The 25,054-nt window shown below is 32.6% G+C and overlaps 1 protein-coding gene across 1 annotated transcript in view; it reads right to left on the minus strand.

Annotated features, from left to right (window-relative positions):
- LOC143080614 (uncharacterized) overlaps positions 1-25,054 on the minus strand; it is a 246,730-nt gene that overhangs the window by 96,514 nt on the left and 125,162 nt on the right. Inside the window, exons 78-84 of the mRNA XM_076256539.1 lie at positions 22,396-22,425; positions 20,753-20,782; positions 19,510-19,551; positions 19,089-19,118; positions 10,100-10,129; positions 7,786-7,815; positions 7,284-7,313 (exon numbers count right to left, since the gene is read on the minus strand). Of these exons, the coding sequence (XP_076112654.1) occupies positions 7,284-7,313; positions 7,786-7,815; positions 10,100-10,129; positions 19,089-19,118; positions 19,510-19,551; positions 20,753-20,782; positions 22,396-22,425 (222 nt within the window). The remainder of the gene's footprint in view (positions 1-7,283; positions 7,314-7,785; positions 7,816-10,099; positions 10,130-19,088; positions 19,119-19,509; positions 19,552-20,752; positions 20,783-22,395; positions 22,426-25,054) is intronic.

A 25,054-nucleotide genomic window follows, 5' to 3' on the forward strand; every position in this document is an offset into this window, starting at 1 on the left:
GCGTACATAAGCGTTTATATGGTGTTCAAGTAACGTATGTTTGCGTATGTCTGGCGTTTGTCTAACGTAGTTGACATGCACGCTACAAAGGAAAAACGTTCATTGAAATTATTTGAGACGTGTCCAGGTCGTATCTGGAACGATTATCCGATATTATGGGGTGTTTGTTACAAACACGCTCCGCATACGTCCGAGTAAAAGTCGAACGTTCTTGAGGCGTATACAAAAGAGGGACAAAAGATACCAAAGGGAGAGTCAAACTCATAAATCGAAAAAAAACTGACAACGCCATAGCTAAAAATGAAAAAGACAAACAGACAAACAATAGTTCACGTGACACAACATAGAAAACTAAAGAATAAACAACACGAACCCAACCAAAAACTAGGGGTGATCTCAGGTGCTCCGGAAGGGTAAGCAGATTATGTTCCACATGTGACACCCGTCTTGTTGCTTCTGTGATAACACATCCGGTAAATAGTCTAATTCGGTAGGTCACATTCATGAAAGGGAAGGGGATTGTAGTTACGAAGTAAGGAACATATCCGATATCATTTGTGAAACGGTTATTCCATAACGGTCAACCAACTCGTGATGGCGTCCGTAAAATTTACCAAGGGATGATTTCAACTTCACCATTTGGAACTCTTGGTTTAATAGCTTCTTTGTGAGCAGCAACCCGAAAATCATGATAGGGAATGCAAGCACGGGAATATCGTATCAATTGGGAGATATATACCCCGTATGCAGGTGCTGCTGGAATGTTCTACTTAGAAATGGAAAGGTCACAATTGGAAAGCTGAAATCATCTCTTGTGCCGTAAAGTTTGGTTTTCAACCGACCTTCATTGGCAATTTCTAGATGTAGGTCAAGATATGAGGCCGACTTAACTGTATCTGTGTATCCTTTATCTCTTGTTCGATGGGATAGATGCGTTCCAGATAGTCACCAAATTTTGAAACATTTAGTGAAAGAACATCATCTATACAGCGCAAAGTAGAGTTAAAGGATATCGCTAACTTCTTATCTTTCTTCCTAAGAAGTTCCTGCATGAAGTCACGTGTTCTAAACGTGTCTCAAACTTATCTGTAGTGTTTTCAACGCGCTTGTATCGTGTATATATACTCATCAAACGAATGGATAACAAATGTCATATTCCTGACTTGGTACAGGCATTTTTTTATGTAGAAAATTGTGGATTGAACCTGGATTAATAGCGCTAAACCTCTCACTTGTATGACATCAATTTTATTATTTTTACGTGAACAAAACAGACATAATAGGTAAAATAGTCAAACTATGGGCATACATAAATTATCGCTGTGTCACAATCTCATAAAAAAAAACAAATATTTAGCAAAAAAAGCACAAAAAGCATCTATCAAATATTTATTGCTTCTCATGTTTGATATCAAAAAATGTAAACGTCACATAGGAAGAAAAATATAATAGTTGTGTCGTTCAATGTATGAAAAGTTAACCAATTCTGTTCGCATGTTTCGGATTCTGCTTTGCACCTTCTGGTTTTGCCTGTGTTCAATCCATTATAGTGTGTTTTGCAATTATGCAGGTGAAACTTAGGGTTAGGGTTATTCAGTACTTCATTGTTTAAAAGATAAATTGATAACGTCATTTTAAGTTTTCAAATCATGTGATACTGTATACACTAAAAACTGGATTTCTCCTTACCAATGTATGTGTCACCGTCAAAAGCAATGACTTCCTGTAACCTACTAGTGTATACGCCAAAAAGTAAAACCACAAAAATACTGAACTCCGAGGAAAACTCAAAACGGAAAGTCCCTAATTAAATAACAAAATCAAATGATAAAGACATCAAACTAATGGACAACAACTGTAATATTCCTCACTTGGTACAGGCATTTCAAATGTAGAAAATGGTGGATTGAATCTGGTTTTATAGCGCTAACCCTCTAATATGTACGAGTCGACAGTCTCATTAAATTCAACTATATTGACAACGATGCATGAACAAAATGTAACAAATATTGGAACAACAACAACACGAACACCACCAAAAACTGTAGGTGATTACAGGTGCTTCGGAAGGGTATGCCGATCCTGTTCCACCTGTCGTGTTTCTCATTTAATTACAATTTAAAAGCGGGTAAATAGTCTAATTCGGTAAGTCACATTCGAAAAAAAGGAAGGGGATGGTAGTTACGTCTAACTACTAACGGATTATTAAACTATTTTCTCATATTCTATAAAATACAATGTAATTTTTTTTGTCTTTTATAATGGACATGATAAAACTTTACTCATTCCAAGTGTTCCTTAATTTGAAACAGAAATAATCTCTGTTAATTTTTTTTTGGAAAAGCGCACATTTAACAAAGACTAAGAGGGGAAACACAATTATGTTAATTATAGCTTGCTGTTCGTGTGAGCTAAAGCTCCATGTTGAAGGCCGTACCTTGACCTGTAATGGTTTACTGTTATAAATTGTTTCTTGGATGGAGAGTTGTCTCATTGGCAATCATACCACATCTTCTTATATCTATGTACACTGATTTTTTTTTTCTTCAAATTGTTTTATATTTGCTTCATATTGCTTAATCATGGACAGGTCGTTACATAGCTTGAATGTTTGAATTACAAATTCTTTTCTAACGTTAATTTTTAGAGTGTTTATGATATTCTATTGCATAACATATTACTATAGTTATTGAATTTTCAACAATACATTTTTTAATGAAGCCGGTCTTTCATTTTAACTCAGCAGTTGTAGCTTCATTTGTGATAAAATTATTTTCAAAAGATATGTTTTTTTAGTATAAGAAATCAAGTGAAACTGAAAGCTATTGCTCAGTGATGATACCTCCGCCGCAAGTGGATAATTTTAAAAGTGTAAAAATATGTAAGTGTTCGATAAACTGGAAGTTGCTGAGAGATGCGTCTGAAAACAGTACAGCTTATATAAACCCTGAAACCAAATTTCAGAAATCCTTGAATTGTAGTTCCTGAGAAAAATGCGGTGAAAATATCAATGGGACGGAAGGACTGACAGACTGACGGATGGATGGACGGACAGAGGTATACCAGTATACCCCCTTTTTTAAGCGGGGTATAATAAGAGAAAAAATTTCAATATAAAGAATTTTTTATTTGCAATTTTCACAACATTCGATCAAATCGTCGTGTCCAATGCACTTAAATCGTGCTATCTTGTAGATTTATTAGGATCACATATATCTCTGTCCATACAACTTTCCTTTGAATTTGACTCAGTGACTTAAGTCCATATTAGAATCATGCAAAATTCGTTTCATTGGTAGAAAGCCTACAAAAAAAATAATATCTTATTTAGGATATAAAAATCTAATGAAATTCATATATAGTTTTTGAATATGGAAATTATCAGGTGAGTATTAATTCTTTAAAATGCATTTTGAATCTCATTAGTAGGAAGATAACTTTGAATCATATAGAAAATATTTCTAAAATGTATGTTGTTATTTAGCCTGATAAGACGGTAATCGGAACATATTACTCATTTTTAGCTAAATGTACCTCATATTACACAACTGGTTGACAAAAATACACATTTTGAGCCTTTCGTGATATCACAAATTTAGATTTTGCATGATTCTCATCTGGACTACCACTTAATTCTTAAAGTTAAATTGTTTATCCTTATTGATTTATAATATATATTTGTTTTTTTCTTCAACTTCTAATCTGCGTGATTTCGCTTTGATATTATTCACGTTCCTTATTGAAATATAAAACGTCACTATCAGAATGAATTTCTAAGCTTGGTCAGAAAAATCAGTGCATCACAACGACTCGTTATCAACCGATTTTAGTGTTCTACGAATGATCGGCGTAATCATTAGAAGGCTGAACGATCCTTTAGCTACCAACATATATTGTCTTATGTTTCAAAAGAATTAGTGGCAGATATTCAGCGAAAAGCAGGCAATTTCAATGTTAGTTTCTCTTTTTGTCTGTGTATCTGAATATTTCAAAATTCTTTAGAATCTTATTTTGTGTAAACTTCACTGTGAAGTATCGGTACTAAAGATGATACAAAGGTATAAACAATTTTTCGGAATGAAAATCTTAACCTATTCATCTCTCCTATTTCCCAATAAAAAAAATGGCGGAAAACTCCCATCTTCAGTACGACAGATTACAAATATATGTTGCACAATTGGTTTGATATCTCTCAAACTTTTCAATGTACAAAATAAAGAAATTATTCAGTAATGAACTTAAAACCGCAAAAAATATTTATCAAAACAACTCGTTAGGAAATGATTGAAAAATAACAAAAACAAATCTGATATTCTCTTCAATGGGCGGTACACCTAAAGTACTTATAATAATTTGGCAAAATAAAGTTAGGAAAAAAAAAATTTAATATCCCCTTTTCCTTGCTTTCTTACAAATTAAGCCGACTGTTTGTGTCGTAAAGGTGCATATGTATGTAATCAGCACCATCTAAAGATTTAATTTTCTAAAATGGTTTTATCAAAATTTCTTTTTTTGTGTGTAAACATGGCAACAATATGTCTTTAATTGCTATGCAATATTGCAAAAAAGGGATAAAGGTGTCATGCATTTCCCTTAAATTTGACCAAATATGGAATTTCAATCCCTTGGAGTGATACCTTTTCTGAAACTGTTTACACATATCTATCAAAAAATCATATTTTTTTAAGACGTTGCATCAAAACGTTCCTGCGAAAAAGAAGTGCTTGCAAACTTTACAATAATTGCTGGACCATTGGCCTGTCTGGCTGTGACAAAATGGACGGTCAAGTAGAAAATAGCCATAAAAACATGTAAAAAATAATCTTGATATTCTTATAATTTTTTTACAAAAATACTACTAAGAAGAAAATTAAGAAAGAAAAGGCCTGAATCAAATGGCAAAATCAAAACATGACATATATAAATCGAATGGACAACGCCTGTCATATTATTGACTTGGTAGATAAATTTCCATATGTAGAAAATGGTGGATTACACCTGGTTTCAAAGCGCTTAACCGCTCACTTTTATAACAGTCGCATCAAATTCCATTATATTGACAATGCTATGTTAACAAAACAATATTTAAAAAAAAAAACACTTTGAAAGCTAAATTAGTCATCTGCTGTCTATATATAAATTTTATGGCACAATAATTTTCATGTTAGAAATATCCACCATGGCAAAATAACCGAAAATTGATTCTGCATCGAAACACTTCTTTTAGTGATCAAAGAGAATTCTATGAGATAGAATTTTGATATAAAATATGAGAAGAAAGGTTTTAAAATGTGATTTAATAAAAGAAAAGGAGAAAAGGTGTCACCGACAAGTACCTACAAGTAAAATTCAATCCTATATAAAAAAAAATACTGTTTGAGTCAACTCCTCTTTAATGTTCCGGGTGACAATTTGATTCAAAGAAACACAAATATTTGGTATTTATAAAATCAGTCTACATATTGCAATAATCACGTTACTTTCTTTATTCAAACAAACAAGCTAACACATAATCTGACAATCTGTCTCAAAGCTACCAGATTCAAGCAAAGATCTAGAAAGATTGTGAACTACGCTTTTTCAACCCAAGATGTGGGTATACAGTTGAAATGTAATCTAACGCAAGGAATACAGTAAATCAAGCAAAATTTTAAAAAAATCGATAAAAAAAATCCTACTCATTTGCTGACTTGAAATCTCATAAGTGCGGTCATTTACTGTCGATTTACCAATTTTTTTTTTATCAGTGTCAATATCTTATAAGTGTTAAGCTAAAAGAAATATACAAACAAGTGTTTTAGACCAAGTCTTATTATTGGCACAACTTTTTTTCGGCATTTTGGGGATTCCACTACTTTTCAACGTCGTCTTTGATTTGGTTTACAAAGTATCTTTTTTATTTGGACGTAACTGTTTATGATTATACAGACAAAACGCGCGATAAACGGAAACGAATCTCGCCCTTCCAGAAAAGCTAGTTTGATTAGATATTACGTTTAAAGTGAACATTTGGGTTCAAACTACAGCTTAAACTAATGAACCTTAACGATAAATATCTTTTATATTTTGATGACACATGCATTATTTCTGAAATACATATCAAACATTTGATATCTTAAAGTATATGGAGCTTATTAAGGACAAAGCAATCGTATTTCAGGTAGAGATCTAAAACGTCTTAGAACAGTGTAAACTCCCGGGAGTATTACTTATTACTCTTTTTATTATTTAAATTCTCTTTGGGAACAACTACTTTTGGATGCAGGTCAAAATAAAGCAAACTAGATATCATTGAGATGGGAGCCATCTCTGTGGGCCCCGCTGTGAATAATGTGAATTAAAAAAATGTATCTTTACCATAGGACATGGGTTTGTCAACTGAAATCAAAGTTTTTGACCTTGACCTTTGACCTAGGAAGTTGTAAATGAATTATGACACACCCTTTGGTGTTGGTTTATAAACATGTCAAGTATAAACTTTGAAATGATAACGGTTCTCAAGATATAGAGCGGACACGATCTTTACCATAGGACACGGGGTTGTCAACTGAAACCAAAGTTTTTGACCTTGAACTTTGCCCTAGGCAGTCGTTCATAAATTATGACACACCCTCTGGTGTTGGTTCATATACATGTCAAGTATAAACTTTGAAATCATAACGGTTCTCAAGATATAGAGCGGACACGATCTTCACCACAGGACACAGGGTTGTCAACTGAAACCAAAGTTTTTATACCTTGACCTTTGACCTAGGAAGTTGTACATACATCATGACACGCCCTCTGGTGGTGGTTAATAAACATGTAAAGTATAAAGTATGAAATCATAATGGTTCTCTAGATATGGAGTGGACACAAAGTGTTACGGACGGACGGACGGACGGATGGACGGACAGACTGATCACTATAGGGGACCCGCCTTTGGCGTGGCCCTAATGAAAACGGAGGAATCGGACCAATCCATTTTAATAATGGTTTGGAAAACAAGTGTTTTATCCTATGTTTTTATATGTAAAATATAAATCAATAGTATTTTTACACTGGTGCTGTTCTTGTTATTCATATTGTACATTCATAGAAAAATCAAAGTTTTTGTATGTATACATATAGAATCTTGACGAATGTATGTTGCACCGTTTCTTCAATGTATTTCGAACTACTTTTGGCAACAAAAAGTAGAAAGAAGTTCTGGTAAATTGAAATATTTCTTTTTATGGATATTGAAGGAATTAAACGACATCAATGCCAGTCTCCAAATATTAAACATCAGCAATCATATTTACCTTTTGGCATCATGTTCGTATGTTTTTTTCCTGGAATGTAATTGTAAATCATTAGAGTAAAAATGTTTCAATGTTGAATTTTGTAAGTTAACGCGCAATCTCGAAATTTGAAATGTTTCTTCAAAATCGATGTTTTGTTGGTAGGTTTTAAGTCAAAATCCTTCAAGTGTACGAAAATTGGTTAAATGATAAAACTTTATATCTCACATTTTGGTTATCCAGGTTTTACTTTTACCCCTAAAATCAAGTGGCAATAATTCTAAACTTTTTAAAATGTATACAATTAATTACAAATAAATTCATCATTTTTCTAATTTCACTCAAACTGAATTTAACATCCCAATCATTTGTTTAATAGACAAAACACAAGGAATTAACTTTCAATGCAGTGTTGATTTTTTCATATCAAACCTATTTTGATCTAGTAATTTAATTTCAAACTAAACAAATAGATCATATTAAAGAATAATAGTTGATTCGATGATAAAAACTTATATCTTACCTATGGGTTTTGCAGGTTTTACTTTTTTCCCTAAAATTAAAAAGGAATAATTTAAAAAAAATTAAAAATGCATACAAATATTTACAAATAAATTGATGATTTTTTTTTATTTCATGCGATCTGACTCAACTTGGATAATAACCTTCAGTTCATATGTAGACTTGTTCGTTAATGTGATTTTTATTGTTTCTCGTTTTTCGTTTGTAATATAGATGAGACCATTGGTTTTCCCGTTTGAATTGTTTTACACTGGAATTTTTTTTTAATTGCAAGCAATCTGACTGAGATTGGATTATAACCTTCAATCCATATGTAGACAAAAACAAGGAATTTACTATATGTATGCAACATTCCTTTTCGTGTGATAAATATTTTAATAACAAACCTATTTTTATTATGTAATTTCTTTTGAAAAAAAACCCATTACCTGGCCTAAAAAAATATGTGTTGCTATAGTGCTTAACACGATTTTTAAGGTAACCGGAATTGACCTTAGAACGATAGTATTGACTTTAATGTCCAAAAATAGGCAGATCGAACATGTTTTGACTTTATTTGCTGACTTTTTACGTTTGGGATTGATTGAAACTATGAAATTGATTATTTCAATGAGAAAGAAATTTTCCTTTTTTTTGTTAAGATATTAAACAATAACGTTTACCTGGCGTACCCGTAGGTTAAATGTATTTCGGCATTTCTCTTCGAAAAATGACCTTTTAATGGAATAAAACGTCTTATTCGTTAACTTTCTCTTTTTTCTCCTCAATAGGCCATTAAAAAAAAATATCTGTTAATTATGTGGAGAATTTTGTGAAAATGTAGGACTTGGCGATTCTAACCTTTCATACCTTTTGTTTCATTGATAAAACATGATATGGACTTGTCCAGTGCCTAGTTTGGAGGTCGTTTAAGTTACTGTACACATTCTGCACGTTTTGATTTAATCAATATTAATGGATGAAAAGCATAACCAGTTTAAAGGTAAACTAACTATAACTTAATCCAATCAAATTGCGTAAGATTCAATAAAATAAGCGGTCCACATCAGGATAGGTAATAGGGGTAAACTGGGTGGGGAGAAAATGACAAATATTTTAAGGGATTTTTTTTCGCAATAACGAATAAAATATGTCAAACAAAAGTTTTGTTATAACTTTAACAACATGTTCTGTATTGATATACGTTTCAAATCTTTAATTTGTGTACTTAAGGCAGTAGAAAGTTTAGGCTTCAAAAGTCTACAAAAATGACTTTTACAGAATATTCACCCATTCAAAACAATTATTGTTTCATAAATAATACGAAGATACATTGGCGAATCATTTCTTAAAAGACTGCAAAAAAAATCATTCTGATTGGTATAGTGGTATTGTCATCAAGTACGTAAGCATGAACAGTGATATAGCAAACATCGAATTCCCTTACTATCAGATTATTACATGGCTTTTTTCATATTAGATGTATTTTCAAGCCCAAGTTTCAATATCAGCCAAAGAGCCGATGATATTGACCAAGGGCTGATAAAACATCTGATATAAAAAGTGACATGCTATGATCTTTATATCATATGCTTCAAAAATGGAGAAAAAAAACCCAGTTTATACATACATTATGTACATGTAAATCATTTTTAGTTTGTTCTCACGTAAAAGTCCAAAAAGTGAAAATGTTTACTGACGTCCGACGCCAAATGTAGTACATCCGATATTGAAATTTCTAACAAATGTCTAAACAGAGGGGGAAAACAACAGCATGATATATTTTTATATTGACGAAAGAAAAAATCAACAAAACCTAATGCACTGTTTGGAAATTAACATTTGTAAAGTAACTTTGTAAATTATGCTGGAAACTTTTTAAAGTGCATTTATTAAAAACATTTTTTTTTTTGCATTTTTCATAATATATTATCCTGTATCGTAATAATAGATGTATACCCTACTTCAATTGTAATGTTTTTCACTGAAAACGTATCAATGAGGTGTATTTTCCAGAATTAGCCGAGTATTGCCGAATGCCATGTGATAACGTTACGGAAAGGCATGAGATAACAATCGAAGCATGTAATAAACTTTTCATATCAGCCCACTAAACACCATTTCGAAAAAATATGGAATTCACATTAATTTTATGCTATTATCATACTGTAAAACATATATGTTATTTCCTCTAAGTATATGATAAAAAAAAATTAACACACACTATAGTTCTGTCTTTTTCAATTTTTTAACGTGTGACCAATATTGTCTTTCTGATACAGAATAACAGTAAAAATAGCCGTAAGTTGATCCTATGATAGAAACAAGTATCTTACCTTTTGGTTTTGCAGGTATTACTTTTTTTCCTAAAATTTAAGAGCAATGATTTTACGTGCATGTGGATTTTACATTGTCAGGTGTTCATATTTTAAATGTGCGTGCAAAAACTAGCAGACAATTAAAACTCAGCAAATTGGCTTTAAAGCATGATTTTTTTTATAAATACTTGCAATTATGTTGATATTGTTGTCATTGTTACGCTTAATGTGATAATTAAGTAATTAAAACATTGAAGAAGAACATTGTTACAAGAACGATTTCTTTATATGTGATTTTTCAGATTTTACATGAGTGTCTGAAATTAAAAACATGAACTAAGAATATTTGATTCATTGTGCAAATACTGTACGCAATATTTCAAATAAACATATTTCAAAATAAATTGTTAAAGCTTTTAACGTTATTGGTTAAAGTGTTCCTTTTCTTTTGTAAGTTATTAAATTGATGTAAAGCGTTGATTGGGGTCATACGCAAGCTTTCTAATAATATAATATTTGTATCGAATTTTATCTAATGCTGTCATGATCATTTTATTTCTCAACACATGCTAATCAAAGTATCTTCTATTTTTCTTCAGATACATCTGTTCTACCTCTGTAATCAATTTATAAATTGCTTCACTGAGCGCAGCTGCATACGAACGCAGAGGTTCAACCCCGAATATCTAGGGCAAACATGGACATAATATTCCTGCTTGATACAGGTCTGAATTTGGATTGTAATTAAATATTTTACACATAATATGTTTCTGACAATTAATAACTGTAGTCAAAGAACTTAGAATTAGTTATTTTATTTGAATTTATATTCATTTTTTTTGCTTTTGTGCAATACACTATGCTGTTGCGAATTGCCCCCCCTAAAAATTATATATTGTATAGTATATAGGCATATTTAAGTTGAAAGATCAAAAATAATGTCATACAATTGTGAAACTTCAAGTCAAATAGACAAAATGATCTATATATCTAATCTATACAGCCTCGACCATAAATAACTGCTGTTTCTTTTTAATCTTCAGTAAGAAATGAAATAAAACAAATGTTTGCGTTATTAAAAAAAGGACAGGACGGGGATGGAGGTAAAAGAAAAAAAACTTGGGGCGGAGGTCCATACGCAAAAGTAAAGTGTATCCCACTAAAGCAAGAAAGAAAAAAATGTTTGCGTTAAGCGCAAAGGTTTGCGTTATTTCGCAAAGATTTGCGTCATTGTCGAGAATACCGCGGGAGTCAAGACGTTCCAATTTACCGTTATGTATCTAGGGTTGACGTCAGTGTGCGACGTCGCCTTAGCAGTTATGTTATAATGAAGTAAACGTCAAACTGTATGGTTGTATTGTTTTCTGTATACGATATTAGAAGTTAGCCTCGACATTTATGGTGCCGTGACCAAAAGGGAAAATGGATACAAAGCTGAAAGCCATTCGTTCCGGACATAAAGGAGCAATTACAAGACTTTGGAAGAATTTTGGAGACATACGAGACACTTTCGAGATAGAAATTGAGGACGTCACAGCTATTTTAGATTCCGTGTTACAGAAAAGGGATATTCTTAATGATCTGAATGATAAAATTGTGGTCGCAAGCTCGGATGAAGACGTGGCGGATGAAATTCAACAAACAGATGAGTACATGTTCGATTTAGATTAAAAAATTCGTCAAATTAGAAAACTCATTAATCCTTCCCAGTCGAAAAGTCATAATTTACCCGTCAATACTACCGTTTCTCAAGCTAGTAACGTTACTGCCTCTGATACATCCATGCATACCTTGATTTCACCTACAGCAAATAGTATACCCGCAAGCGACTCCTCTCAATTGAACCCGCACGCCAATTGTTCACGTCGACATCTCATGTACAATCGAATGCAGCCTCGTTTTATACAAGTAACCCCGCTATATCAGAGATTATTCCTACTACGAACCCGTCTATGCATATTCCAAGTTTACATTCGTCTTCTAGCACAAATAATCAGTATCACAAATTACCAAAGTTGAACTTGTCTACTTTTAAAGGGCATATTTTAGATTGGCAATCTTTTTGGGATTCATATGAGACATCTATTCACACAAATCCAACACTCAGCGACGTACAGAAGTTTAACTACTTAAAGTCACTGCTACAGGGAGAAGCGTTTCAGACCATATCAGGTTTTTCTATTACAAACACTAATTACGGCAAAGCTATTTCGTTGTTACAAGAGAGGTATGGACAGATACATACTATAATACAAACATACATGCAAGCTCTACTTGAGATTTCGCCGCCAATTTATACTTTAGTAAGCCTCCGCAATTATTATGACAAAACTGAAACTTACGTACGAGGTCTAGAGTCACTCGGACAGACTACAGACACTTATGGTTCACTACTGATACCCGTTATTCTGAACAAGTTGCCCGCAGAAATACGCCAAAACCTAGCAAGACAACACGGACCGTCAAGTTGGAATTTGAATGATTTGAGGAAGAGTATACTGAACGAAATTCAAATCATGGAGGCAGGACAAAATACAGGTACTTATCTTGATTCTATAGACCACCAGTTTGCAAACTCATCTATAAGTACATTTCACACAGGAAATAATTCACCACAAGGAAACACAACACACAACGCGAAGAAAAGCCAGCCCCGGAATATTAAGGAGAGACCATGTGTTTTTTGTAAAGACATACATCCACCAACATACTGTACCAAGGTTAGTGATCCTAAATCCCGCATATCTATAGTCAAACAAGACAATTTGTGCTTTAATTGTTTAGGAAATCATCATGCTAATGAGTGTAAATCTAAAAGAACGTGTAGACCCTGTGACAAGAGACATCATTCCAGCTTATGTAATGTAAGTAACCATGGTAACAGGGAAACTCAAAACAACCCAGATATACAGAATAATTAAAGTCAGAATCAATCTACATCTGTAAGTCTCATAAATACTACTGAAAACAAGGAAGATACGAACATTTTACATTCATCGACACAGATGCGCACAACTGTGCTATTGAAGACGGCTGTAGCTCCTGTATGGTCAGGTAGTATATGTACGGATACGAATATTTTATTTGATGAAGGTGCATAAAGATCTTTTTTAACAGATGATTTAGCGAAAAAATTGAATTTGAAAACTGAAGGAGTTGAAGTTATACACCTATCGGCATTTGGAAAGGACAACACTAGCATGAAAGAACTACGTAAATCCACCGTACACATTGAAACAGGATATAGGCGTAAATTTCCAATTGAAGTTCTAATTGTACCTACAATAGCAGTCCCACTTCAGAATCACATGCACAACGTTAACCTAGATATGAACTATCTAAAAGGATTGAGACTCGCTCATCCAGTTACCAAAGAAGATTCTTTTGAAATTTCTTTACTTATTGGTGCCGACTATTATTGGGATTTTATTGAAGACGAGGTTATACGAGGAGATGGACCGACCGCGGTAAGATCAAAGCTTGGGTATTTGCTATCAGGACCCTTACAGTCAGGTATAGCACGTTCGTCTACGACAGCTGGCATACTACTAGTTTCGCACAAATCAGAAGAATTTAACTTGGAAGCGTTCTGGAAACTTGAATCGATAGGCATAGATTCATCCGAAAATCAAAAAAAGAGACAAATTATTTGAAAGACTATCAGGAGTCATCAATTGAATTTCTAGGAGATAGGTATTTGGCGAAATTACCATGGAAACAAGATTACGAAGAATTACCGTCAAATTATGATGTCGCAAAAAGGAGAACGGAAAATGTTATCAGAAGAATAGGCAAAGATGCGACCATGTTAAAGAAATACGGAGATATTATAAAGGAACAGGAACTTCGCGTATTTATTGAGAGGGTTGATGAATTAGAACCGACAATTAACAAGGTTCATTATATACCACACCATGCCGTTGTTAAGAAAGATTCCAGTACAACACCAATACGCATAGTGTATGACTGCAGTTGTAAGATGTATCAAAATCAACCTAGTCTGAATGATTGCTTAATGAAGACTCCTCCAGAGTTAAACGACTTATCCAAGATCTTGGTAAGATTTAGACTTCATCGTTATGCTATCACTACCGACATTGAGAAGGCTTTTTTAAATGTAGGACTCAACAAAGACGACCGAGATGTAACACGATTTCTATGGTTAAGTAACCCTTCAGACGTAACCAGTCCGTTAATGACGTATAGATTTAAAGTGGTACTATTTGGAGCAACTTGCTCACCATTTATCTTGAGCGCTACTCTGTTAAAACATTTACAGCAAACCAACAGTAATACCGCAAGAATGCTTGAACGTGATTTATATATGGATAACATTTTGACTAGCATTGACAGAGAGAGTGACGCTTTGAACTTCTTTGAGCAAGCAAAAGAAATGATGAGTAAAGCAGGATTTAATTTGAGGTCTTGGAATTCGAACAGCATAAAGGTACGACAACAGGCAGTATCTCAGACTGTTTTAGACACGGACACAGACACGAAAGTATTGGGAATGAGATGGAATAGTAACACAGATTATCTTTTCTATCCACACAAATGCAAGGAAGAAAGTACGACAAAACTTGTAACTAAACGAGAAATATTGAGATATTCGTCAGGAATTTACGATCCGCTAGGACTACTGAGTCCAGTGACAATAACGGCTAAAATTTTGTTGCAAGAAATATGGAAACTTGGATTACAATGGGACAGTATAATAGAAGGAGACATATGTAACCAATGGATCGGTATACGCGAGAATATTGAGACCGCTACACAAACAGTATTTACTCGATATTATTTCACTGAGACTACAGGATCAACACAACACAGTCTTCACATATTTGTTGCCGCAAGTACAAAGGCATATGGTGCGGTAGGATATATATGTAATGGAGAAGAGACAGCACTTGTAATGGCAAAGTCACGAGTAGCCCGTTAAAGGAACTGACACTCCCACAACTTGAGTTAATGGCAGCCGTAATCGGAGCACGCTTAGCTAAACACCTTCAATCAACGTTGGAGTGCGAAAACATCACGTTTTGGTCGGATAGCCAGATTGTTTTACACTGGCTTTAAAGACATTAAAACGTTTCATACAAAATCGTGTGAATGAAATAAACGAATTGACAACATCATGGGAATGGAAGTATTACCCTACAAGCGATAACCCAGCTGATCTAGTAACACAAGGGGTAACGGCCGAACAATATACAAACAGCAAATTATGGATTAAAGGTCCGCATTGGTTAACAGACAGTTCAACATACCCAAAATCGACATCAATCGATACGTCTTTATCAGTTTTGTTAACAGAAAATGAAAGTACATGTATTAGCCAATCAAAGGACGATTCAGTTTGTCAATTTGGAATTAACTTTATTATTAATATTGAACGTTATTCGTCGTACCAGAAACTGTTACGTATCACGTCATATGTACTACGGTTTATAGAAAACTGTAGAATTAAAAGAGTTTAAGGACACTAGAACATTTAAAACCAAATGAATTATCCAAATCTGTTGAGTTATGGATTCGAAATTGTCAGGAAACGGCTTTTGCTACGGAATATAACGCATTGAAGTATAACAGTAAATCACGGAACAGTTTACCGAGAATCAGACAATTAAGATTATTTCTTGACGACAGGAACATCATCAGATGTGGAGGAAGAATCCAGAATGCGCCCTTATCGGAGTCCACTAAATTTCCGTATATCTTACCTAACGATCATACAATTTCTAAACTTATTGTATTAAATGCTCAAGAATTTGTCATTCCGGAGTAAATGCCACAATCGTACATCTGAGACAGTTTTTGGATACCCGCTATCCGACAGTTTGTTCGAAAAACACTCAGGAAATGTGTTACTTGTAGGAAGGTTGTTGGACAACCATATGCAGCACCGGATCCGCCGCAATTGCCTAAAATTCGACTACAAGAAGCTGACCCTTTTACAGCTACAGGGATATATTTCACAGGCGCATTACAAGTAAAAGATAACGAAAATGTCATAAAGAAAGTCTACATATGTTTATTCACTTGTGCCTCTACTAGAGCGATACACCTTGAAGTCGTTACAAATTTGTCAGAAGAAACATTTTTACAAGCTTTTCGGCGCTTTTCAAGCAGAAAATCTTTACCAAAAGTAGTTATGACAGACAATGGTTTTACTTTTGTATCCGCGTCAGAAGACATCAAACAACTTTGTAATTCAAAAAAGTTAAAAGAGACATTATCAGCACAAGGAATCGACTGGTTTTTCATCCCTAAACGTGCTCCATGGTTTGGTGGATGGTGGGAGCGTCTTATTGGAATGACAAAAACGAATCTGAAAAAAGTACTAGGAAAATCACTTGTAAATTTAGAGACTCTTCAGACAATCGTTACAGAGATAGAATCCGTCTTAAATGATTGACCCTTAACATATGTGTCTTCAGACCCGGAGGATCTTCAACCACTTACGCCAGCTCATCTTCTTTATGGACGTAGGATAAATACATTACCGTACATGGATACTCGTGAAATTGACATGTTTAATGAGACATTTATGAACAAAACAAAGTTTATCAAACGTGTTCAAAGACAATCATTACTCTTACAACAATTCTGGAACAGATGGAAAACAGAGTATTTGACGTCATTGCGTGAATTCCACAAGAAAACGGGAAACAATTCCACTATAATCAGAATAGGCGATATTGTTCAGATTCATGATGAAAACAGAAGAATAATGTGGAAAACCGGGATTGTGGAAAACCTAACCAAAGGAAATGATGGACTAGTTCGTTCCGCTATTATTCGAACCAAAACTGGAACCACATCACGTCCGATCGTCAAGTTGTATCCCCTTGAACTTTGTACAGACATCGAAACATCAAAGGACGAAGAAGCTCGACAGAAGAAAGAACCAAGTGCGACCACAAGCCGGATATTGCCAAACCGAGAAGCAGCCACAAGAGCCAGGGAAAATATTAAAAAATGGACTAAATAATGCGTAACCTATTAACTGTTCAGATTTATCATGGACTTTTACGAATAAGCTTGATTTAATTGGCTAAGTGCAAAACCAATTATTTGACTATGTGAACAGGTGCGCGGAAAATATAGACACTGTTAATTATCGAAATAGACTCATTGTGAACCGAAAGATAACTAGTCTGGAAGCTAGTGACTGTGCTAAAGTTTTAAGTTGAAGTTTTGAATTTATGAGACAGTAATTTTAATTTCTTTTTTCTTGATTGTAATTTAATTTTGATATTTACTTTTCGCCGCCCGGAGAATGTCGAGAATACCGCGGGAGTCAAGACGTCCCAATTTACCGTTATGTATCTAGGGTTGACGTCAGTGTGCGACGTCGCCTTAGCAGTTATGTTATAATGAAGTAAACGTCAAACTGTATGGTTGTATTGTTTTCTGTATACGATATTAGAAGTTAGCCTCGACAGTCATAACCCAATAGGTTTGCGCTATAACGCAAAAGTTTGCGTTATATAGCATAGGTTTGCGTTATAACGAAAATGTTTGAATTATAACGCTAAATGTTTGAGTTATAACGCAAATGTTGGAGTTATAACGCCAAATGATTGAGTTTTAACGCAAATGTTTGAGTTATAAACATTTGCAAAGGTGTGCGTTATTCCGCAAATTTTGGTTTGCGTTATAACTCAAAGATTTGCGTTATAACCCAAAGACAGTAAAGAACATTCTTTAAAAAAATGTGTAACGCTAATACGCTTCCGTACACAACAACATTTCTTTATACATAATTTAAAATCAATGTAAGGGAGGTAATCCAAGCATACACAGCATTGTACATAAAATGTGTTTGATAAACTCCCTTACATTACTTTTAAATTGTCTTAATTGTCTATTAACCAGGAAACCTTTCTTTTCCCCTTATATGCACTTTATTCCTAAATGGTTTGAAATATAAACACCGATTGTCAATCCTAACCATCCCTATGTGGTATGGAAACTTGCAGTACAATTTGAGAGGGATCCATATACTTTACCTTAAGTTATTGTCTAGAAACTAGAAAAAAAAAATTATTATTTTTGGTCCCATTTTCACCGCTAATTCCTGAACGTTTTGGACAATTAGTCCCAAAATTCAATCCCAGCCTTTCGTTTGTAGTGTGATGCAGTGCATTACAATATAAGAAAGATTCATACACTTAAACACAAGTTATTGTCTGGAAACTAGAAAAATGCTTATTTGGGACCTTTTTTAGGGCCCCTAATTCCTAAACTGTTGGGACCATAACCCCCGAAATCAATCACAACCTTCCTTTTGTGATTTCAAACCTTGCGTTTAAATTTCATAGAGATCCATTCATTTTTACTAAAGTTGAAGTGTCATAGCTTCATAAGTTTTAAAAGAAGGTGCAAAAAAATATATTTTTGTCTTTATAGTACAATCACAAATATTTCTATGTGAAATTTGTAATTTTGTTGGTCAAATTTAAAAAAACATAAAAAAATTAGGGCCAATTTCAACCCTTCGTGAACCTTCTCCTTTGTTGTCGTATAAAAACTTTCTTATAAGGAAACTGTTGACTATAGTTTTTTTTAAATAGTAAAATGGAGAACAAAAATCAGTAGCAAATCAGCCCTATGTACATAACCATTTATTGACGATTCAAATAACATCAAAATGTTGCCACGAATTTGAATATCACAATAAAATAAAAGAGGTAAAAACAGACCAATCAGAACCAAATATGATCGGATGGTAGGTGACAGACAGGCTATTTTGATTTCTTTCGATTTCTATAATATTTGAAACTAAATAAATAAAACTTATTTGTTATTGCATTTGGTAAAGATATGTTTTTCCTAACCAATATGCATTTTTTATCTTATTTGTTGCTAGTTCTGTTTTTGTATGTGTTATATTCTTTTCCTTTTGTTACTACATTTTTTTAACGCATGTGTAATATAGTAGTTTTTGGTACAACATAGCTGTAATGAACAAAAGTTGATTCAATGATAGAAATTAATATCTTACCTTTTGGTTTTGCCGGATTCACCTTTTCCCCTAAAATCAAAGATCAATAGTTCTAAATTTTTCAAAATGAATACAAATAATTACAAATTTATTTATGATTTTTTTAATTTCATGCTATCTCACTCAACTTGGAATATAACCTTCAATTCATATTTGCACAAAAACAAAGAATTTACTATCTATACAACATTTATTTATTGCGTGATAAACATTTCATAGCAAACCTATTTTCATTCTGTAATTTCTTTAGGAAACTAAACAAATGATTACTGGATAAAAAAAAAAAATCAATGACATCAGCTGGCCTAAAAGAATATGAGTCGCTAGCTATGTCTTCTTTTTGTTATATTTAATTCTTCAAATTCTTAACGTGTTAACAATATTGTATTTTTCCTACAGAATTATGAAACTAGTATCTTACCTTTTGGTTTTGCTAGAATTACTTTTTGATTTACTTTTTTCCCTAAAATATAACAGCAATGATGTTTTACGTGCATGCAAATTTTTCAATATCATGTTTTCATATCTATATTGTGCGTGCAAAAATTAGCAGATAATTAATATTACACAGATTGGAGTTAAAACATGATTTTTTTTATAAATACATGAAGCCATATTAAAGTTTTCGTCTGAACTGTTAGACACTTGTTCTTTTGGGATCTTTCATAGTTAACTATGGTATTGGTTTTTCTCATTGTTGAAGGACGTACGGAAATTTTTAGTTGTTTACTTCTACAGTTGTTCTTTGCTCTGCCCTGGTAAATTGTTTCTTCTGTAATCATATATATACCACATCTTCTGAATGATATTTCACATACATAAATAAACTCATCATAGATTCCAGGACTAAATTTTATATATACGCCAGACGCGCGGTTTGTCTACAAAAGACTCATTAGTGACGCTCGAATCAACAAAAGTTGAAAAAGCAAATAAAGTACGAAGTTGAAGAGTATTGAGATCCAAAATTCCTAAAAGTGTTGCCAAATACAGCTAAGGTAATCTATGCCTGAGGAAGAAAAGCCTTAGTATTTAAAACTATTCAAAAATACAACATACATTTTTTATACTGTCCGTTCGTTAAGGCATGTCAAGTAAAATGTCTTTTAAGTGTAATCCAATTGGGTCACATAATTAAAGATTTTAAAATTAGACTTCTTTTTTGTACTTTAGCAGTTTCCATGGCAACGGTAGCAATCTTGAAAATGCAATACCCCGATTTAAAATCTGCTCTTGCTAGCTAACATTGTGGTGTATTTCTAATTTCAAATTCCATGATAAAAGCTTGACAAAAAATGTGGAATAAAAAATAATAAGAAAAAAAGAAACAAACAATTACAATATGTCACCCCAAATCCGATGAGGATGCCGTATATCTTTTTTCTTCATATTCTATAAATTGGATTTTATTAACCCTATTATTATAATTGTTCTGTTCATTTTGTGAATACACCGCTTTGGAGTTCTTGGAATTTACTGCAATGAGATATATCTATGCTGATCCATCGTTTTCTATAATTATCGACCACCTTCAATTTGCCAAAATAACAAAACACAAAATACTAACTAACAACTAAGAAATATAAACAAAAAGACCACAACACTTTATGTAATGCATAATATAATCAATGTAGCATGCAGTCAACATCAACACTTATACTTACTTCTTGGTTTATGTACTTTTAATTTCGGCACTGAAATATATAACATAGTCCTTAAAGGTGAATTTTTAAACCTGATCTGAATAGGATATGATAATTTAAGGCAACATGTTTTTTGCACATTCAGGACGGTCACATTTTAAAAAGAAATTGAGACCTACGGCAATAGAAACTATTCATCTTTTAATATGTATTATTCTCTAAAAAGCCATCTAGAATTTATGTATATAAAAAAAACTAAATCAATGAAACTAGCATATGCAGTAACAATCCTCATTTAATATTCAAATTGTATACATGTTGTCATAAAGATAATGTGTAAACTAAAGACACTTAATGGACATAAATAATATTTACCTTTTGCATAACTTAATTTTTGGTAATTAAACATTAAATGAACTTAGCCAAATAGAATTATTAATAAATAAATATTAACGATTTTATAAAAATATCTAGCCATCAAAGACCCATAAATATCCATTTTGATCCCTGTCATCGTTTAAAATACAACAGACATTCTTATTTCCATATGCACCCCATGATTATCGAAATGAGATCATGATTTTGTGTACAAAGCGAGGGAAAAGCATCATAAAAAATTGGTGTTTTTTTGTTATTGTACTTTCAAATAAAAGTCAAATTCTGTAATGAGTAACACGTAAACATTTTATTTCTTTTCTTTTATGAGTTTGATTCACTTTGTAGAGTAAGAATTCACTACAATATTAAATATTTATGTTGTACCTTTTTCGGTTATGTATTTCGACCTCCACTTCGCAAAATCAAATGTCAATAGACTTTCTAGCAATAACGGATGGCATATTTTCGAGGGTAACTGCAGCCATTTTGAAAATTCCAAAGTCGAACAGCACATTAACATATGCCGTCTAACAATCTTGAAAATTTCATGAAATCTGGTGCATTTTTAAATTTTTTTATCCATAGTAATAGTGAACATTTCCGAAATTCTAAAGACGGGTGGTGCACTTTGTGACAAGCACTGTTATATACCATTAAAATTAAATTGGGTTTAATGTTATATTCTTCAAGAAAATGCAGTTTTGATGTGTTTTCCAGAAGTGTAAACTTACGACCTTTTCCCCTGGACGATGGCGGCCATTTTGGAATTTCTAAATACTGTCCGTTCGTTAAGGCATGTCAAGTAACATGTCTATAAAGTGCAAATCTGCTCTCGCTGGTTAACATTGTGGTGTAGTTCCATTACAATTGGTTCATTCAATTTCAAGATAAAAGCTTGATCAAAAAATGGACGAGAAAAAGTAATAAAAAGAGAAAAAAAAAGAAACAAATAATTACTATATGTCACCCCAAATCCGATGTGGATGCCGTAATGTCTTTTTTCTTCATCTTCTATAAATTTGATTTTATTAACCCTATAATTATATTATTAACTTCACAAATTTTGTGTAAACATCGCTTTGGAGTACTTGAAATTTACTGCGGTGAGATATAGCTATACCATTGTTTTCTGTGATTATCGCCGACCTTCAATTAGCCAAAATAACAAATCACAAAAATACTAACTAACAACTTAGAAATATAAACAAATAAAACACATCACTTTATGTAATGCATTATATAATCAATATAGCTTGCAGTTAGCCAACATCAACTATTAGCCTTACTTTTTGGATAATGTACTTTTAATTTCGGCACTGAAATATATAACAAAATCCTTAAAAGTGAATTTTTGAACTTCATCTGAATAGAATATGATAATTCAAGACAACTTGTTGTTTTATAACTTCAGGACGGTAACATTTTAAAAAGAATTCAAGACCTACGGCAATAGAAACTATTCATGTTTTAATATGTAACATTCTCTACAAGCCTACAAGCATCTCGAATTCATATAAATAAAAATGATCAATGAAACTAGCATATGCAGTAACAATCCTCATTTAATATTTAAAATTGCATACATCTTGTCATAAAGATAATGTGTAAACTCCAGACACTGAATGTACATGAATAATATTTACTTTTGGCATAACTTTCTTAATTTATGGTAATTTATTATAAAATGCAGTACGTCAAATAGAATTAATGATAAATAAATATTTACGTTTTATAAAAATTTCTAGTCGAAAAAGACCCATAAATATCCATTTTGACTCATGCCATCGTTTAAAATACAACACACATTCTTATTTCAATATGAACCCCATGTTTAATTAAAATGAGATCATGATTTTGTGTATAAAGCGAGGTAAGAGCATCATTAAAAAAAAACGTTTGTTTTTTTTAGCTATTGTACTTTCAAATAAGAGTCTAATTCTGTAATAAGTAACACGTTTACATTTATTTTCTTTTCTTTTATCAATGTGATTCACTTTGTAGTTTAAGAATTCACTTAATGAATGGCTATTATTAGGTCTTTCCACCTTTCCGAAGAAAGACCTTTTGATTTTGTTCTGATTATTATTATTATTGTTATTATTTTTTTTTCCGCCTAATTTTTTTCTTGCGTAGTATTGATGTTTCAAAAGATGTCACTTAGATATTTGGAATATGATATCGTATTGTTATCTCCCTAAACACTGTTTTTCTTGTGGCCACTACTCCTTCGCAACCATAAAAGATAACGACAAATTTATTTTACCAAATTGCTCGTTACATCTTCAGGATTAGGATTTTAATTTTAACTGAAGCTATCCGGAGACTCCATATGAGAGTTATTCCCCCTAATGTATTTGATATAAATGAAATGCCTTTCTAACTGGTAAACCATAAGTGATAGAGACCTAATGTCTTTTGATTTGAGATCCTTGGTCTAAAAAAATGAAAATTAGGTCAAGGTTATATTCTAAATTTTGATTTTGGCTTATTTTGGCTTATTTTCAAACACTGTATAACATAACGACAAATTATTTTTACTAAATTGTTAGTTGCAACATGTGGTTACTTATATGTTTTGGTTGAATGGGTACGTAGACAATTAATTTTCACCCATCCCATCCCATCCATCGTTACTACAATCCCGTTCCCTTTTCACGAATGTAACCTACCGAATTAGACTATTTACCCCTATTTGTGACATTTTTACCTATTGTAAATTTGATGCGACTATCATACAAGTGAGAGGTTTGGCTAGCTTTAAAACCAGGTTCAATCCACCATTTTCTACATAAGAAAATGCCTGTACCAAGTCAGGAATATGACAGTTGTTATCCATTCGTTTGATGTGTTTGAACTAGTGATTTTGCCATTTGATTTGGGACTTTCCTTTTTTTAATTTTACTCGGAGTTCAGTATTTTTGTGTTTTTACTTTTTATTTAGAATTACGCGGCGTAAAGTGATATTACTCATTAACCATACATATTAAAGCCCTAGGGTCTTTTGATTTAAGGTCCTTTGTTAGTGACCTTGAAATTTATGTCAAGGTCATAGGATAATTGGACGTTCTAGATTTTGACCTTTGCTTCAAATTCATATCAATACATCATAAAGCCATAGGAACTAACATTTTTAACTGATTTTTCATATTTTAATATCAAAATAGATCTTTACTAGTGAAAAAACCTTCAATTGTTCTCTGAACAATTGGTTTTTAATTTATTTTGAATAAATTGATAGATAAAATTAGTTTTTGACTCTTCACAATGAATAATCCGCGAAGCCGATTATGTAAAATGAGTCAAAAATTAATTTTATGGTTTAATAAATTCAAAAAGATCATTGCCATTCATTATAAATTAATTTCTATATAAAAAAAAAAAGCCCAAAGAATTTTTAAAATTATTTATATTAACAATAACAACGTACAAACATGTTGGCGTATGCATATACAACGTCGTAGTGGTCACGTGGCCATAAATATTGACAACATTGAAAATAAAAAGAATACTTCTAACCAATCAGAAAACAGTAAATACACCAAATTTATTTATTATGATATGAAATGAATATGTTATACCTTTTCTTCTATGTATTTCTACCTTCACTTTGCAAAAACAAGCATAACGAGATTTGTAATTGCTAGCAGTACGGATGGCACATTTTCTGGGGTAACGACAGCCATTTTTAATTCCACAGTCGAACAGCACAGAAACATATGCCGTCTAACACTCGTGAAATTTCGTGAAACTTGAGCATTTCTTTTTTTTTTAATCCATGGGGACAGTGACCATTTCCAAAATTCCAAAGATGTATGCCACGTTGGGACATGCACTGATATATACCAATAAATCTAAATTGGGTTAAATGTTATATTCTTTAAGAAAAAGCAGCTCTAATGTGTTTTCCAGAAGTGTAAACTCACGACCTTTTTCCAAGGACAACGG

This window comes from Mytilus galloprovincialis, chromosome 6, assembly GCF_965363235.1.
Source record: "Mytilus galloprovincialis chromosome 6, xbMytGall1.hap1.1, whole genome shotgun sequence".
NCBI classification, from domain to species: Eukaryota; Metazoa; Mollusca; class Bivalvia; order Mytilida; family Mytilidae; genus Mytilus; species Mytilus galloprovincialis.